At 43.3% G+C, this 19,536-nt stretch overlaps 1 protein-coding gene across 4 annotated transcripts in view; it reads left to right on the forward strand.

Moving 5' to 3' along the window:
- The window catches only part of sema4c (sema domain, immunoglobulin domain (Ig), transmembrane domain (TM) and short cytoplasmic domain, (semaphorin) 4C), a 118,885-nt gene extending 99,563 nt beyond the window's left edge, over positions 1-19,322 (forward strand). For all 4 annotated transcript variants that reach the window (XM_028577595.1, XM_028577597.1, XM_028577596.1 and 1 more), the window contains 7 exons: positions 3,469-3,644; positions 7,490-7,634; positions 8,212-8,425; positions 12,854-12,969; positions 16,363-16,520; positions 17,419-17,510; positions 17,780-19,322. In XM_028577595.1, coding sequence (XP_028433396.1) covers positions 3,469-3,644; positions 7,490-7,634; positions 8,212-8,425; positions 12,854-12,969; positions 16,363-16,520; positions 17,419-17,510; positions 17,780-18,675 — 1,797 coding nt within the window. In that variant the 3' untranslated portion in view covers positions 18,676-19,322. The remainder of the gene's footprint in view (positions 1-3,468; positions 3,645-7,489; positions 7,635-8,211; positions 8,426-12,853; positions 12,970-16,362; positions 16,521-17,418; positions 17,511-17,779) is intronic.
- Positions 19,323-19,536: the final 214 nt, after the last annotated feature.

Here is a 19,536-nt window from a genome sequence, read left to right on the forward strand (position 1 = left end):
GGATGAGACCGGTATCATATAGTGTTGACGAACTGACCGAAGAGCCGGTTAATTAACCCGACTCGTGTCACTGAGCCGGGAGAATCGAGTGCCATACGTCAATGATCCGACTCACTCCTGTTTTTTTCTTTTACTTAATTCGTGCCGTTGGCATTATATATATATGTCAATGGTTGGCCGTTGTGTAGCTGGTATTCTTCTGCTACTGTGTGTGTTGTAATCTAGCTCATTAGCGCCTCCACTGGACTGGAGTGGTGGTGCTAGAATCAATCAGGAAATTAGCTACTAATGCCTAGACCCGAACGAGACCGAATGTAACCGTGCAACCTGCCGGCCCGCTCGACTCTAATGTAATCAAGCGGTGTCTTGGTTCTCGGCAAGTTTGAGTTATTAACCGAGCCTTGTTTCTGGTGCATCTTAGAGGATTGTGTTCACGGCAATTCACACATTATCGATGGGGAAGTACAGTACATCACATACAAATACACAAATGTTATTTTGGTAGTTATGTTAAGTTAAATGTTAGAGAAGTGAATGTTGCTACGTGGTAGCTAGGCTAGGTTGTCACAAGGAGACCGCGCACCAGGCTACTGAACGAGACCGTAAGGACCGTAACCGAGGGTACTCCATGAGTCTATATTCAAACGGGTGTCTAGGTTCTCGGCAAGTTTGACTTATCAACCGATAGCAGAAGCCTTTATGTCTTGTGCATCTTAGATGATTGTGTACATACAAATTAATAGATTACATTATTGATGGATATCACATACAAATGCACGTCATGTTATCTTAGTAGTTATGTTAAGTTAAATGTTTGTTACGTGATGGGTAGGCTGTCACCAGTAGACTGTGCACCAGACTACTGAACAAGACCGTAACCGTGCCTAATGCATGAGTCATGTAATCAAACGGGTGTCTAGGTTCTCGGCAAGTTTGAGTTATCAACCGATAGCAGAAGCCTTTATGTCTCGTGCATTTTAGAATTGTGTTCATGGAAATTCATATGCTACATTACCAAGGGGAAAGTATTAGGCCTATATCACATACAAATACACGTAATGTTATCTTGATAGATATGTAAAGTTAAACGCGATCGCCTCCAATCGACAGTAGGTGTCGTTCTTCAAGTCATTTGTCATCACCAAAATACTTGTGTGTGTGTGTGTGTGTGTGTGTGTGTGTGTGTGTGTAATCCTGCTTTTATCCCTTGATAAGTGCCAGCTTGTTTTCCGTTGAATTCGATTATAGATTTAGATTTGAATTAAAAATAGATTTGAATTTTAAATTGCTAGCTGTTTCTGATTGGCTACTGTTAGTGTTTGTAATAATAATAATAATAATATATTTTATTTAAAGCGCCTTTCATGACACCCAAGGTCACTTCACAAACAAAAAGCAGGTCTTTTGATAATACATAATTATAGTTTGAATGTTACATATCTAGTTGTTCTGATTGGTTGCTGTTATTTAATTTGAATGTCAAATAGTTGCATTTTTTTAAAAAACCTGTAAATATATATAATTTCTATTCACATGGCTTTTTGATACCTGGGAAACTAATACATGAGTTGTTTGTCATTCAATGATTTGATTTTTTGATTATTTTTGATAGCAATAGTAACAACAATAATAGACCTATATTAGGGCATAATCATTCATATTCGGGGCAATTAGCCTACATAATATTTGTTGGGGGGCGTTAGGGACCTGAATAATGGATAGGGGGGCGCTGTTGAGAACCACTGCTCTAAACTGAGCAAAATAGAGACAGATTGGTAACAGTCGTCGGAGATGTGTGCAGTTAAGTGTACAATATATGCACTGTTTTATGGCAAGCGTCCTTTAATGTCTGCGCTGCGATGAACAATAAAGCTCTTTGAATGAAATTAGAAACAGATGCTCACACATGGTGTGTACCAGAGCAACGAATAATTCAGCTCATCCAGCTGACATTGCTGTTGCAGCCGCACAATGTATTTTTTTTTTTATTCCTTCTTTACAGCTTCTGCAATCACTGAGGATGATGGGAATGAGACAAATCTAGCAGACAGCCCCCTCTATGGAGCCCACAGTTTATTATATAAAGTGACTATTTATCAATGTGCAATGTTTATTGTATAATTGAATAGCATTATTATTATTATCCTGCATTTCAATGGTACCCATGAACATCTCAGGGTCTTAAGAGGTTTTTTTCAACACGACAACAGTTCAGTCAGCTCATTCACGTGGAACAGTTTGATTATTTATAGATACAGTGTATTTACAGACATGATATTTGACAGCAGCAGCAGAAAAAAAACTGCTTCCGCACTGTGTGGCCCATAGAAAGACGGCGGAGCCAGATCCTTCTGGTTTGGCGCTCCGCTAACTTGAATGGGGATTAAATTAGTTTATCGTCTAATCAACCTCTTGTAGACTTATTTATTAAGTATTATCGGACTGAATGGAACAAATTCTGACAGTGAAACAAGTCCTTTCGCTGGGGTTGTGACGCTCAAAAAAGTGTATCCACTGATTGACAGATGTCTCTTTCGCCATGTAAGTCAAGTATGAGAAAAAGTCCTTTTGGGCCAGAGAGGGCATCACGGGACGGGCCAGATTTGCAATTAAACTGTTTGGCGACTATAATAAATATTTAATTTAATTCCAAGCCTATGTTTACAACATATAAAAAAAAAAACTCTTTGATTAATAATGTCTGATATGTTTTTTCCATTAAAAAAGTTTATTACCTCACTTAAACATTCTTGAAATGTAAATCTACTCCTTCTTCCTCGTTGGTAAAGCCAGACTGGTTGAATATGCATTACATTTTTCATTTTCAAAAGTTTAACTGCTGGACACAAGATGTCTCCTACTTCCCTGAAAAATCTATCCTCAGTGTACACTGGAGGCTTCAAGTTCCCACATCCCACTTGTGTTAGTTGCACATTGGACCGCAATCGGCTTCCAAAGTACAGTGCAGTAGTTGTGACGTCATAAAATCATATTTGTGCTACTGATCTTAAATGAAATTAAGGAGAGTACACAGAAACCTCCCCCCTTGAGCAGATGAATGCGAAAACAGTTCTATAGTGTCACAAATTTAATGTAATTTATACTTTTTATTGATCTCCAGTGGGGAAATTAAAATGTTACACACAGGCCTAAAATACACACACATGCTCAGCTCCATGCACAAATGGAGAAATGTCAGAGTGAGGGGGCTGCGGGGGCCGCCCAGAGCAGTTAGGGGGTTTGGTGCTTTGCTCAAGAGCACCTTGGCAGTGCCCAGGAGGTGATCTGGCACCTCTCCATCTACCACTCCGTACTTCGGTCCGTACAGGAACTTGAACAAGCCAAACTCCCTACGGACTGAGCTACTGCCTCCCCTAACAATAAGCTAAAGATTAAATAATCCAAACTAATTTACATATTAATGGACCCATATCAGCTATTGATGACACCTGGTATGTCTTCTCTCAGGGCGATCTGGGTGGCACCAGGACCCTGCAGAAGAAGTGGACCACTTTCCAGAAAGCCCGGCTGGAGTGCTCTCTACCTGAGCGCCACGTCTCCTTCAACAACCTGAGGGCCGTCTTCACGCTGCCGGGCCAGGACTGGCGGGGGACCACCTTCTTCGGCATCTTCCACGCCCAGTGGTGAGTCAGATCGAGCGCTGTCCGGGACGTGGAACATAGACTGTAGACACGGCTCAATTTCAGTGTCGTCCTCAGATAAGCAAGAGTTAAGCACTGCATGTGCTTTTTATTAAAATCGTGGGTCAGCCTCTGATATGACAGCTCTAATTATGTACTTTATGTGTTTAGGTATTTACTGTGTAATTGGGCTTTTAATGTAATAGGCCTTTGACTGACAGTAATGTGAGTTATTTTAAGTGGATACAAGTCAAGGGTGCTTGAATATATTTTATTGGTTGTATTAATGTCACATGGATAATAATTGTTGTTTCAGATCATAGTGAGCCCATTTGCTAAACAGAATCAGGCTGATTTAATTAGGTGCTACAATCATTCCGTCGTAAATATTAATAGACTGGTGATGGAGTCATTGGTCGTTGAATCACATTATTTATGCGACTCATTTGTCTATCATGACTGAAGTCAATCAGTTGTCAACTTTTAAATTAGTCGCCAACTATTTTGACAATCGATTAATCAGTTTGAGTCATTTTTTTATGAAAATGAAGTACAAATTGAATATTTTCTAGTTTTGTCATCCCTCTGTGACAGTAAACTCAATATCTTTGAGTTGTGGACAAATGAGGACGTCATCTCGGGCTCTGGGAAACATTGATTGACATTTTATAGAGTCAAATAAAAGTAATCATTAGTTGCTGCCCTTCTCATGACCCAACTACTTTATTTCGCCCTGGGAGCAGAAATGCATCATACAGGGCGACCTCTTCTCACCCAGTAGAGAGCGTGTGCCCCATGTAAGCTTAGTCCTTCGCAGTGGCCGTTGGTTCGAGTCCGAACAGGCGGCCCTTTGCTGTCCAGTCTTCCAGTCATTTACATCTCTTGAACATTTGTGGGACTAATCAGGGACTCTGTTGTTGACGTCCACTTTTCTTGGCTCTTAGTTTATGGCTTGATAAAAGATTATTTTGGGATCAAATCAATTTTTCTGGCATTTTCTTTTGTTCTGAAAAGAAAACTTATTTCATGTGATAATTAAACTACAATCATCTGGTGATTAGACAGGTTTTGACAATAATGTCTTAGTTTTGATAAGGTTAACCCTAAACCTAACCCTCAATTAATGGCTATAAAAAAATGAAAAAAAGTAATCTGAAAAAAAATCTAAAATAAATGCATTGTGCCATTGCTTATCTTAACAGTAAATTACTTATCTCTTGAACATTTGTGGGACTATTCAGGGAAAACAGCCTCTGTTGTTGAGGTCCACTGTTCTTGGCTCTTAGCTTGATAAAAGATTATTTTGGAATCACATCAACTTTTCTGGCATTTTTGTTCTGAAGAGAATCTGGTGATTAGACGGGTTCTGACAACAGTGTCTTCATTTTGCGGCGTTATTAGTGGCGTAGAGATTGGCATTTGTTGGACATAATATAACTGTAATGTGTTAATGAGTTACTTATCAACAAAGCAATAGGAGCGAGGGCAGGAGGTTCTCTTTGGGAGGGAAGTCAGAGACTTTGGCCGTCTCTGGGTAATGCCCCTTTGATGTGACTCTTTTGTGTTCCTCAATGAGATATCATATCACAAAGTGAACCAGCTGTGAACTTCAAGCTTTGTTTCTTCATTCAGAGTTCCTTCTGCTGCTGAGAAGAAGAAGAAGAAAAAAAAAACGCCTAATCCTTTTTCTCTGTGTGACTCGCTGGGGATTCCTTAAAGCCCCGCAGCTTTGATAGAGATAACATTAGGATAATTGGACATTATGTAAATGATGACTCAGAGTTCAAGCCATAATCTGACTGAACAGGCCAGCTTTTTAACTTTTAAACATCAGTGCTGTCCTACGCTTTTGACATTCACCTTGTAAAAGCCGTGGCACTGCTGCACCATACTGTACTGTTCCAGACTGGAATAGCCTTCCCTTACAGCACGCGTTGCAGTTTTACAGCCATAGTGGCTTATTCATAACTATATATTTTTGTATAATTACGTCAGTAACTTAGTTTGAGAGCTAAATAATAAAAAAGATGTGTCATTCTGGTGAATGAGCATGGAAATCATTAGGGATGGGTATCACCAGAGGCCTCACGATTAAGGTTGGGCATTGGTTGGATTTGAACAATTCTGATTCCAATTCTGATTCTTCTCTTTCGATTCCGGTTCTTATCGATTCTTTTGAGGGGTGGAGTTGAAACGGGTCATATGCCTATTTTCACAAATAAGAGGAAAGTTTTATTTTGATTAAGTGGTGGTTTGCAGTTTTACCGGGCTTTTTCAATGTAAAATAAAGCCACACTAGAGCACTGCTTACTGTGCTCCATGGCTGCGCCTGGCCGCTACGGAAACCAAAAGTTGTTAAATTGGGAGGCGATGATCGGATTTGAAACCAAATCCTCCAAATGATTCCAATAAAGAAACGATTCTACTGGAATCGTAATTTTTGAACCGATTCCAAGTAGGAATCGGTTCTCGATGCCCAATCCTACTCACGATACGATATCTTCGCGATATGATGTTATAGCGATTTTAAACATATTGCAATATTCTGCGATATATTGCAATTTATTACCTTTTTTCCCAACTTCAATGTTTCTTTGTCAACATCTGTTTTATGTAAAAAGTTATTTTTAGATACATAATTTTTTTACGAAACGACGCCTACTAGTTTAAAATGAGATGCCAGGGGGTGTCACATACATAGTCAAATACAATGTTATTGGTCTGTCTTTGTAAATCAGTCCTTCCAGAAAAATGCGAGTTTTTTTGTGATTGTTGCGGGCAAAAATCCTTGATTATGCGGCACGTTTTCTTAAAAAATGCAATTTTATGCGATGAAATTGAAATTGCGGGAATTTGCAAAAACTGCAGTTTGATGAAAAAGAGAAAAAAAGTGATTCCCCCAACACCCTGCTTTTTGATGATGTTCATGTCGCGTGTGCTACAGCTCACAGCACAGCAACTTAACACTATATAGTGTCTGGATTTTTTTTGAGTTTCCTCTTAGCGAAATAATAGACACTGAAAAGCGTAGTGCCTTTTTTTTCACCAACCTTATTCAACACAACAGTCGCAATGTTCCTTTCAGCTATCCTCTTGTGCTCCAGGAAAGTGAAGAAAAGTTAGTTTGGTATATCCAGCAATCATGTAGCTAACGTTGGAAGCAGGAAAAGAGTCAACAGGACACACTTACATACATTACATTCCATGCTTTTAACATGCAACAGACATGTATATTTTGTAGGGTAACAAAACGCTCAACTCACAATTTGAATTTACAATTTGAAGTTCAGGTTACTATTTTTCAGGCTTTTTTTTTAACAGAATGAGCTGCGGACAAATTACTGAAAAAATATTCCTTCATTTATACACACTTTGCAAAACAACAGATGTGTGCGCTCATAAAAAAAGTGCAAATTGTATTTTATCTTAAATAACAAAAATGAAATCAAAAGTTAATAATTACTTTTCTAAAACAAACCCCACATCAAAATAACCAAATAAATAGAAAACCAATCTCTTCAAATAAAAAAAACACTAAGAACACGTAGAGACGTCTGAAGTCAAACAAGTCAAATCAGTCTTGTTGCAATCTTTAAACATTGATATTGATTTGTAACCGCATCACGATGCATCTTTACATCCCTAATACTTTGCTTTTATCTTCCCATGTACCATTCTGTTTAGTATATCTCACATTCCTACATGTTTGTCTGGCTTTACCTGTGCTGCATCCAGAAGCTATTTGCTACTGAAAAGTCACATTTCCCCACAAGTGGATGACAGGTAATCCGTCTCTCCGTTTGTACTGCCACACATCACTAATTCCCCGCCTTGCCGCCATGTTTCAGGGGCGACGTAGACGTGTCGGCGGTGTGCCAGTACCAGATCAGTGACGTGAAGAAGGTGTTTGAAGGATCCTACAAAGAGTACAGGGAGCCATCTCAAAGGTGGGGGCGCTACACCGGTGCTGTCCCCGTCCCGCGGCCTGGATCGGTAAGAAACTGAGAGCCCTGGACTAGCACCTACAGGATGATGCATGATGGTTGGTAAAAATGCAAATGTTTCCAGGCAACTTTAGGAAGCAAGAAAAGAGAGTATTGTTCTAAAATGTGGGGGGGTTGTGCACCTGTTGTTGTTGTTTTTTTTCACCTACTCCACCACAAAAGGAGAGATAAGTGGGCAGAGGAGGGATAATGAGAGAGGGAGGGAGGGAAGTAGAAATGGGTGGCGTGGGGTACTGTAGCGATGGAGGTGGAAAAGAGCAAAAGCTGGCATGACACAAAAAGCTAAGAACGTAATGATCCAGGACGAAAGGAAGGGAAGCAGAGGAAGGGGTGTGATGGCAGGCGGAGGTAAAAGCCAGAGTGAAAGAAAGATGGAGGGAGGGAGGGAGGGAGGGAGTCATCTCAAAGCCAACTAGCCATGCCAACCTGTGCCAGCTGCAGCTAACGAGTTTTCCTCCTCTACCTCTTTCTCCTTCTTGGCCCTGTCACTCTTCCCTTCATCCTTTCCTCCATTCCTTTCCTTGCTCCGTCCCCCCCCGTGTCTCCGTCCTCTGTCTGTGCTGCAGTGTATAACTAACTCAGACAGGGAGAACGGCTACAACAGCTCTCTGCAGCTGCCTGATGCCACGCTCAACTTTGCCAAGAAGCACCCGCTGATGGAGGACAAAGCTCTGGCTCGCCCCCTGCTGCTCACCAAGGGTGTCAACTTCACACGGCTGGCGGTGGACCGGGTTAGCTCCCTGGACCAGCGGGCGTACAACATGCTCTTCATCGGCACAGGTACAAACTACTGTTGAAAAGGGGCCACCGGTCGTTCAGGCTGTTGTCATGAAGATGTACATATAGCTACGAAAAGTTAAGCACTGAAATTCTTTTTTTTTTTGCTGTACGCACCACAGTGACTGCTGCTGTATAACGCTGTGGGCCGCGTAGGGAGCGGAAGGGAAGGGTGGAGAGGGTGGGTCATAAAACACAGCCAGTCAAGCCAGGGAGCGAAGTTCGCTTCCCAGGGGGGTGGGGGGGGATGCGTGTTCCTTGGGAGTGTTTTAGTCAAGACCACAATCTTTTTCCTTAATTTAACTAGTTGTTTTGGAGCCTAAACTTAACTGTTGTTGCCGCATAACGCTCACTTTTTGTTGCCTAAACTTAACCGTAAACAGCGTGGTGGCCCGATGGTTAGCACTGTGGCCTCACAGCAAGAAGGTTCTGGGTTTGAAGCCCAGTCGTTTCCCCCACCATCAAAAAACCATGTGCCGGGTTCTCCAGTCAGTGCCCTTGATCAAAGCACTGGCTCAGATCTGTAGTTGGTCCCCAGGTGCTGTAAATGACTGCCCACTACTCTCATGAGGAAGGGGTTAAATGCAGAGAATGAATTTTGCTACATGTATGTATATGTGACAATAAAGTATCTCTACCTTTAATGTAGGCAGCTCCCAGTGCCCTGTATCCAGCTCAAAGCCCACTATTCTCAGATAACTCAACTACCAACTGCCTCTGATACGACAAGTTCTGTAGCCGGCATCGCATACGTTTTTGTACTATATAATAAGGACCCGTTCATGAGAACACGCTGGGTCAACGTAGCTGAAAAATATTAGCATTGAGATCAGCCTTAGAAAAAGCAATGATTTCAGTGTTACACATTACGATAGTTTACCCTGTTTACAGTGTTTTGCAGTTTTTACTGTAACATAAGTGAGCACCCTTACATTTTCTTCAGAACGTTTAGCCTTTTCTAGTAGCATATCAAGTTATATTATTATTATTATAATATGCATCATATTATTAAAATTATATAGTTATATTTTAGTTTGGAACACATTAACAGCAGCCACCTACAATACAATGCAGGCCAAGGGAACACCACACTCGCCAGCTTTAAAAGTGACAATAGTTTTGAAGTGGCGAGATGAGCTGTCCTAAGGACACAGATTATTAACACGTTTTCCTCAGATGGCGAGTGTAAACAGAAAAATAGGCTATAAGCAGTGCAAACAGACATTCAAAACGTAGCCTACTCACCTCAATGAAACGCCATAATGAAAGTGCAAGAATAGAAAAGATCCAACATCTGTGTGTCCCTGATCAACTGACACTTACTCGCTGTCGCTGCGGTCCTCATTTACTGTCCTCATTTTGCACTCCTGGTTACCGTTCAAGAAAATGTCCGCTACATGTCCGCTGCCTCACCTCGTCTTACAGGAAGTCACACAGAACATCTACCGCTTGTTTACCCACACATGTAATTACATGCATATCTGGTAAATTGCCACTACTTCATTACATCACACTGTTAAAACCACAGATGAGCTAATATTGGACAAGAATGCGCCGCGCCAAATAATTTGATGGTCGAATATTCTATAGTCTATTCTGTGAAACCATAGTGTGTGTGTGTGTGTGTGTGTGTGTGTGTGTGTGTGTCAGTATTTGTTGAAGAGACGAGAGCTTACAGGCCATGGCAGCAGACAGGTACGGTGGCACAAAACAACATGCCATCTGGCCAGACTTCAGCTGGGTTTCAATTAAGCACTTGATTTGCATGCTGAGATCCATCTTGGTGCATCAAACGAAGCGTCTACGTGCGGGCGACTTAATTAATATCTCCGGTCAGCAACCATCAGGCCCCGTATGCAGGTGTCCTGTTTTGGCACAGATGTGAAATCAGCTGGCCCTCCCACAGCCTTAATCTTAAATAACACTGACCTGACAGTGGATTCCAGGGAATGTGAATTTGAATGCAGCCCATCTCATGAATGGAGAGAGACTCGGCTACTTACCATTCCGATCACTGCAGCGGCAGAGTGACTGTGGCAACTGACAGTGCGACAACAGCGGACTCGGGGCTTCTCTTGCTGGCAAGCGGGGAGGCCAACCCCAGACGCACACACACACACACACACACACACACACACACATGGACGCACATACACACACATGGGGTAACACGCTCACAAATTGGTATACACAAAACACACATAGATATACACACACTCACACTTCCTGAGCCAAGTGCAGTCATCCCCGCTTGTTGTGCTTCACAGCACAAACTCAACATGGCCCTTGGCAGACGTGCACTCATAGTGCCAATTGGGCTGTGGGCTTGATTAGCTATTAGCTGCAGCATAGCGACAGATGATGTGGAAAAAAAAGAGGAATCCGAGCGCTTGTCGAGACTGAAGAAAAAACCAGGCTGCAGGATTCAGGGATTAGCCGACACTGGTCCCTGGCGCCGCGAGAGGCGAGTGTGATGATATGCCTGCTGCTCGCTCTGCCTGTGTGTGTGTGTCTGTGTGTGTGCGTGTGTACGCAATATATTGGTTTTTTTTATTGTCATCGCGATAGCGGGCGCAATAAACACATCGCGAAAGGCTGGGACACATGGTGTAAGACACCGATTTTTTTGTGTTAGCTGAAAGAACATGTCACCAGGAAAACTGCACTTTATATTGTAACTGTCATTCTTTTTTCAATTCCATTCAATTCAATTTTATTTATAGTATCAAATCATAACAAGAGTTATCTCAAGACACTTTACAGATAGAGTAGGTCTAGACCACACTCTATAATTTACAAAGCCCCAACAATTCCAGTAATTCCCTCAAGAGCAAGCAGTGCCTTTTATATTCCATGCATTGTTCAATTTGTTCAGTGAAAGAATGTTGGAAACAATGTCATTTTGTTTTAAATTCAACAAGCAATTTGTTGCATTTTAGCAGAATACTGAGAGCAACAGAATTGAGTACACTAATAGCTTATTATTTATCACAAGTAATATTGTTATCGCGACATTCAACAACGTTATCGCCAGGGCTCAAAATTAGCACCAGCCAAATGCTGGTGGCTGGTCGATTTTCCTTCACTCACCAGCCGAAAAAGTAATGTTCAACTATTGGGTGGATGGTCAGATTTGATCATTCACTAGCCATTTGGCTTGTGGACAAAAGAGTTCATTTTGCATCGCATATTTTTCTCATATTGTGTAGCCTTAGTGTGTACATGTATTTCTCTCAAGCTGCCCGTTTGGCTACCAGGGCTTAGCTTTTCATATTATCTGTGACAGTCTCCTAATCGAGAGGACCACTCAAGAAAGCACATGTCAGCACAGAACACTATTCCATCCACACACACACACACACACACACACACACACACACATCAAGGTCACCCCACCAGCTGTGCCAGAAACGCCTTTCATCACAGGGGATCTAAACTTGTTCACAATGCCCTACATGAAAGCAGCGCAGGATCTTCTCTTCCTCCTCCTCCAGCATCAGCTCCCCACACACCCCGTCTCCAAACGTCTACAAAAATTACCTTTACCCAAGGTCTCACTGCAAAATGCCGGGAACAGCATCTCGGCTCTTTAAAATGTACCTTTAGATTAGTTTCTTGCTGAGCTGGACTCAGGGTTCTGGCTGGAGAAGTTGTTTTCCTTTTTCATTTTCGGTCTTTCTCAGTTGCTGAGTAGCATGACATTTCTGGGCAGCTGCCGTTAAAGTTCCACAAAGTGAAGTCGATGAAAGTTGCAGACAACTTGATGACGACTGTAGCTACGCACATTCGTCACCACGTATATGTCCGCAAGTGCACCTTTTTCTTACGAGAGCACTTTCTTCTTGCTTTTAATTCTACCTTTTTTTCAGCTTGCGTTTCAATATTTAATTCAGTTGTTATGGCATCAAAGGAGTGCGTTTGTATAATGTAATATGTCGACATTAATATTTTAATGAATGTCTGTGCAATCACAGGTGTGTGGGTGTTTGTGGATATATGAGTACATCGTTAATATTTAAGTAAAATACTGTGCATTATTCACAGGTGTTTGTTTGCAGAGCATTGCAATTTAAATTGACTGGTATGCAGTCACAGGTGCATGGGTAAATTTATGAAATCACATATTTATTATTCAAATGAACTGGTGTGCAGTCACAGGTGTGTGTGCGAATATTTTTTAATATCATATCAAAGATATTTAAATGAGCCATCCTGCTGTCAAAGGTGTGTGCTCATAGGTTATTTTGTGTCGGGACTCAGCCGAGTCCTGAAGCTATCTCGCTTGAAAATACATGTTTTTTTATGCATGCCGTGAAAAATTGAAGATGAAGAAAGTCTATTCTACTGGGGGGAGGGGGAACTTGAATTGAAAGTTTGACTCAACAAAAGTGAAGTGAGCTGAATCCTCTCTCCCTCTCCCGTGTGCTGCAGCGGAGGGCTGGCTGCAGCGGGTGGTGATCCTGGGCTCCGAGGCCCACGTCATAGAGGAGATCCAGCTGTTCGAGGTCACCCAGCCAGTGGACAGCCTGACCATCTCGCACTCCAAGGTACGGACGAGGGCAAAGGATGTCTCTCGCACTCTCGGTTATTTCAAGGAACTTGTATTTTCCAGGGGAACTGCAGCAGTTGCACTACACTTTTACATTTGTGAGCTTTGTCAAGTCTGAGAAAATATCCCTCCCCTGATGATTTCACCAGGGTTAGCTTTGATGATGCACGCTTTTAATGGAAAGGCTGGAATACAAACTGAGGGCATGGAGTTAGAAAATGTGGGCGTTCACACCACAGGGGTCTCACGAAAAAGATGCATTTGACGCTTTTGAAGCTCAACCCAAACTAGTAACAAACATCAGCACTCAAGATTCAAGGATTATTTATTTGTCGGGAAGGGAGGGAGATTTGTCTTGGACAAAAGGCTGCCAAATACAAATACAAAAGACACATAAGTACATACAATACAGTGTGCAACACAAGTGCAAACAATACACTGAGTGCAAATACATTCCAGCCCTCCCTGTGCCTTATGGCCTGAGATTAGGAGATTTACTGATATGGGGATGAATGAGTTTTTATACCTGTTGAGGTATCTTTTATGTTTATGAAATCTCAAAGGCGGGGGGATAATCTAGCCATCAGGGCTCCCCTGTGGTTTAGCGGTTAAGATGTCGAGCGTGAGCTGCATCTTACATCATACACCTGGTCCAACCTCAACTGGGGACCTTTGTTGCCCATCTCTCTGCCTTATTTCATCTCTCTCTACTATCACTATCTGATTAAGGCATAAAATAAATTAAAAGATGACAGTGGCAGAGAGAGGCAAGACGTGATAATCATTTGAATATGGGGAGGGCATTGACAGTGTTGCAGTTGGTTTTTACGCATTCAATTTGACAGAAATAGTTGTGTAAAATATGCTAAGCTTGAGAGAGAAGTTCAAATCCTGCTTACTTTCTTACCTCCACACAGCTGACTAATCACAGCTTAAAGCGGCTCTATGTAACTTTCAGTTTGTGTTGATTCTTGCGGCCGCTTTGGACAAAAGCGGTAGTGTTTTTACCACACCTGCTGTCGTAAAGCTCTTTTCTTTATGGTGCTGTATTACCCACAGTAGATTACTGAGTTAGCGTTACCGGGAGGTCATATAGTCACGATGAATATGTTGTTCTGACAGAAAATCCTTCATTTACAATAAGAGAATACGTTACAGATGCTTCGTTGCATTTCAAGAGTTGCATACGGTAACTTCGATGTATCGTGAGCTAAACCGGGAATCACTGTCACTGTGTCACGAGTCAAAGCAATAAGAGACAACGTAGTAATAACTTTGATTTATATAGCGCATTTCATGAAACCCACGGACGCTTTACACAAGTACAGGGGGACAAGGGAAAGTAAAATAGTAGGCCTACACAAAAACAGAGTAAAAGGAATAAAACCTCCGTGCTAAATGGAAGGGGGACGTCATTTAATGTTGTCTACTGACGTACAACCACATCGCGCATTGTAAAGTTATTTTATGAATGAAATAGACATATTAGTATATTAATAGCGATGTTGTCTGTCACTTTCCCTTTTAGCTTTTAGTTGCTCTGTGTTTAACTTCCTTCTTTGCTGTGTTGGCCCTGCCCCAGTATCAGCCATAACTACAGCAGTTAACTTTTGAAATAAAATAAAAATACAATTAGGTCTATATAAAGAAATCTCCTGCTACCCTTTACCTGGCTCAAAAGGCTGGATACTACCACAGGATGTCCGGTGTTACAAAGAAATCGGTGACCCGTCAGAATGTGTTACTGTAGCGCAGTCTACCGGCCCCAAATCATTCTGTGACTGCGCGGGAAAAATTGAACCTATAAAACTATATAAAATTGCGTTCTTTTCACTGTTAGTCTCGTTTGCCGTTACAGGTCATTTAAGACTATTGTATGAAAAACAGACAACATGTCAAACAATAAAAATGTACATATAGTCACTTTAAAGTGGCCACGATTGATCGCAGTAGGTTTCGGAAAGCTATAGAAATTGTTGGATGCAGAGTGGCCGGGTTGGCTCGGTTGGTAGAGCAGGCACACATCTATAGAGGTTTAACTCCTCGATGCAGGGGACGTGGGTTCAACTCCGACTGCGGCCCTTTGCTGCATGTCATTCTCCCCTTTTCATGTCTTCATCTGTCCTATGTAAAAAATAAAGGCCTACAATGGCCAAAAAAAGAAATTGTTGGATGCAGCCCTTGAGTTCTGATGTTAGAACATTTTGGGGTGAAGGGGTTTAAATCACTGCATGATCCTTTTAACATACATCACTTCCATTTAGTTTAGTAAACCCAGTCTGATATTAAACATCACATACATATTAAAATGCATGAAGTCTTGTGTTGGCATTTCAGTTGAGTCATCTCTGGATACATTTTTGTTAAGAACATGTCAACAGACCAGATTCAATATAACAAACAAAAGGGATTCTTCTTTCTTTTCTTTTCTTTTTTTTAATCATGAGAGCTTCCAGCTGCTCCCACTCAGTATAGATAGGCACCGTCATTGCCTCTTAGATGTATTGTTTTTGAGAAATAAGACATTTTAATCGTCAGAGGGCAAAAGTTACTCAAAGTGTCTTTGTTGTTTTGGCGCAACTAGCATGGTTCTGTTCTTCCTCTGATCATATCCCTCGAAAAAAATGTATAGTTTTGGGGCTCCATTAGCTTGTTTTTGCTGTTGCATCACTTCTTCATTGGTTTTTCGATGATAACAGTACGACTTTGTCTTCTGCTGATCTGTTAATACCCTTTTTGCCAGCAGACACATACAATCATAGATCCAATGACAACAGCGAGGCAGTCAGCAGATGTTTTTTTTTTTTTTTTTTTTTTTTCAACACTGCCCTTTTTTAGATCAAGTGGCGCTTCACGAATCCAAAACCCTCTACACAAATAACAGTAATTACAATCCTTCACCTCTGCGGGGGGGGAGTTGAACCTCTGCCCCTGTTCTTTTCTGGACGTCCCGGTCCTGTCACCTGATCCTGCCGTGTCCCCGTGGCTCTACGGCGGCGTGTCCACCGATCGATGGCGTTTTGACGGGGCGCCCCCCCTGCCCTGAAGCCCGTTGCTTATCTCATTAATTCCAGCTTAGCCGCCAACAGACATTTTATAACAGCTTCTTTTTTTTTTCTCCCAAAAAAAAGAGCGCAATCCAGATTGGATTGGAAGAGGGTCAGGGCGGTGAATGTTATTGTAATTGAGAGTGATTATCCCATTATCTCCTATAACCCCTGACACACTCACTCTCCCTCTCTCTGTCTCTCTCTCTCTCTGTTTACCTTTCTCGGGTTTCTCCCTCTCTGGTTTGTGTCTCTCCGTGATGGCTGGATCTGTTCTTTGTCTTCCTCTCTCCTCCTCCTCCTCCTCCTCCTCCTCCTCCTCCTTCTTCTCCTTCTCTCCGTAGAAGTACTTGTACATCGGCTCTCGTTCGGAGGTTCTCCAGCTGCCCCTGGCCAACTGCAGCCGCTATCAGTCTCAGCCAGACTGTCTGCTCGCCCGCGACCCCTACTGCGCCTGGGACAGCGAGGGGCGGGCCTGCGTTCGCATCGACCTGCACCGCGGGTGAGACCAGCACCTATGCTAAGCACCCACTTATTCATACTTTGAACCTTAGATCTTCAACGGGGTCCTCAGATTTACTTCAGGAGAGGCCACCAAATTATTGTTCATTATTTTATTTTTTATTAAAATTTCTTACCTTGAATCAAACATATTATTAGCAAATATGAATCAGAAGAAAAAAAACCTTGATGATATACTAACTGGCCTATAGGTAAGGTAGTCACTAAGGTAACCTTCCACAGATCATGTTAATCCCAATGGATTCACTGTTCCAGATGTAGGTTTAACATTAAAACAGGATTTATTAAACCATGCCAACTGTTATTACAGATTGCACATACACATGCAATTGAATGCATGTTCTGTGGAATGGGGGTAAATATGTTTTTATGTTAAATATATTTAGGTTAATTTGCTCTCACTCACGCACACACACACACACACACACACACACACACACACACACACACACGCTTATACACTTACACACACCCATATGAATGTGCACGTACAGACATGCACACACAAACGCACACGTGCGCATGCACAAACACCCACGATATGCACGTATACTCCCCATATATATTCACACATATTTTATTTTTGCAGCCATTCATTTAAAATAAAACTGTTGTTGTGGCATATCACTTGGAGTACCCTTAGTTACAACTTACCCCAGTATGTGTAACAAAGGACCAAAGTCTGTGAAATAGTTGAAGAAATTTAAATTGTTGCCATATGTAGTAGACAAATCTGGGTAATTTTCCTAAAAGTTTCAGACATGCAGCTAAAAAAAAGAAGGTAGTTTTAGGTGGTGAAGAAAAACCATACCTGGTCTCCCCTACTCGGTGTGACCATTATTAATCTTCCGCTCTGCTTCCTGCCCTTTCCCCTCCAGGTCCACCTCGTCCCTGTCACAGGACCTCATGCTGGAAAGGTTCAGCCGGGGCAAAGCCAAGTTTGATAAGCCCGTCTCCATCCCCAGCCCTGGTGAGTACGGAGCCACACCTCAGTTGTGGCCCCTTGTGGGAATGGACTGTCAGTGCGGGAGCAAGTCAGTAGCAAGGAAAGGGAAAGGGAAAGGACTTGGTTGGACCAAGTGAATACATTCGGAGTGAGCTGAATAAATTGAATTAAGCAGAAGAGAGCTGGCTGCTGTAGAATATAAATTGGAATTATTATGGATGACACTTAAATACCTCTCCTTTCCGCTCTTCCCTCCACCTCCTCCTCCAACTCTCCTCCTTTTCCTCTTGCAGAGCACTCCCGTCTGAGGAACGTGACAGTGGTGGTGGGGTCCGACATGGTGCTGCCTTGCCAGCTGGTCTCCAACCTGGCTCAGCCCTATTGGGTTCTCAACGAACGTGAGCTCCAGCTGGGTGACCCGGAAGCAGGAGGGCCACGCTTCGACCGCACCCTCAAAGCCCTCGTCGTCCCCGAAGCGGGCCAGATGCAAGCGGGCCGCTACATCTGCTACTCTGAGGAGCAGGGGGTGAAGTTTCAGACAGAGCGCTACCAGGTGGCTGTGGTAGCCAGCGCTCCGGTCTTCATGGAGGCCCGGGCTCCAGACAGCAGCATGGGGCTCTTCTGGGTGCTGGTCATCACCCTGGGAGCGGCGTGCCTACTGCTCCTTGTGGCGGCTCTCTACCTGCGCAGGAGGCTGAAGCTGGCCCTGGGAAAGGGAGCCGACATGAAGCCTCTGGAGAGCACCCTGGTCTACCCCATCACCCTGCCCAAGGAGCCGCCCACCTTTGTGCCCAGCAAGATGCCCAGCGACGAGGACCGCTTCTGGGAGACGGGCGCCAACTACTACTACTCGGACGGCTCGCTGAAGATCGTTCCCGGCCACGCCCTGGGGCCCAGCAGCGTCAGCAGCACGGCGTCGCCCAGCGCGATTCCCGGCCAGCCCATCCACTCCCCCAGCCGTCTCAGCCTCACCAACATCCGAGGCTCCGGTAGCAACGGCTACATCCGCCTCAACCTGAGCACAGCAGGGGAGGAGAGGGCTAGCGGGGCTGGCGCTGGGGGCGGCGGGCTGGGAGGCCTGGGCGTGGCCGGGAACGACTACTCCAGCCCCTTCAAGGAAGAGCTGAGACGCACGCTGCAGCAGAGGAGCGTGCTGCCCGACGCCAACCCGGAGGAGTCGTCGGTCTAGGCCTGTCCTCCTCCGTCTCCCTTTCCCCGAGTTGGAAAAACAAAACAACCGACCTACCTCCCTCCTTTTGAGGACGCCTGCTCTCTCTCTCTCTCTCTCTCTCTCTCTCTCTCTTTTCTTTCGGTGACACGCTGTCAATTCCCCCATACTCTCTCTCGCTCTGCCAATGCCTGTTTGGCTCACTGTTGACATTTATAGCACCCAGCATGTTAAATATACACACTCGCCAACATGTACTCGTATAATAATTATGTTTTGGGCAACACGCAGTCATGGTCGTGGCTTTTTCTGCTTCTACTGTGCAATCGCCAGTCATGTAAATTGTGTATTTAAAAAACGGCTGAACGCAGGGGAGAACACCTCAAGCATGGAAAGTCAAACATATGGCGTTACGTGTTGTCTGAAGGGTACATTTCTTTTACGTTGAGTGGACCAAGAGGCTCTTGACCGCCTGTGCTGAAACCAGTTGACGAGCGGCAAGCGCAACAGACTGAACTGCTGTCCTTCTCTTCCTTTGGGACTTTTTTTTTTTTTTTCAGCTTATTGCACTTAAAAACTGGAAGCGCGTCTTCCCTTTTTTTGTATTTGTGAGCCAAGAGTGTGAGAGCGGTATAAAGAGACTAATTAATCACGAAGCAAGACGACAATCACGTCCCCGTAGCAGGAGCTCTGCGAGGGACAGAGAGGAAAAGAGAGAGAGAGCGAGAGAGAAAAAAGAAAGAGGAAATTAAATGGAAAAATGAAGTGATTTGGAGTAAAAGACGCAAGGGGGTTTTTTGAATGAAGGACAATCTCTCAAGACTTTCTCTGCTCAATTTTGTTTTTTTCACGAGGACGTCCTTGATCCCTTCTACTTTCATT

This window comes from Perca flavescens, chromosome 5, assembly GCF_004354835.1.
Source record: "Perca flavescens isolate YP-PL-M2 chromosome 5, PFLA_1.0, whole genome shotgun sequence".
Classification (NCBI taxonomy): domain Eukaryota; kingdom Metazoa; phylum Chordata; class Actinopteri; order Perciformes; family Percidae; genus Perca; species Perca flavescens.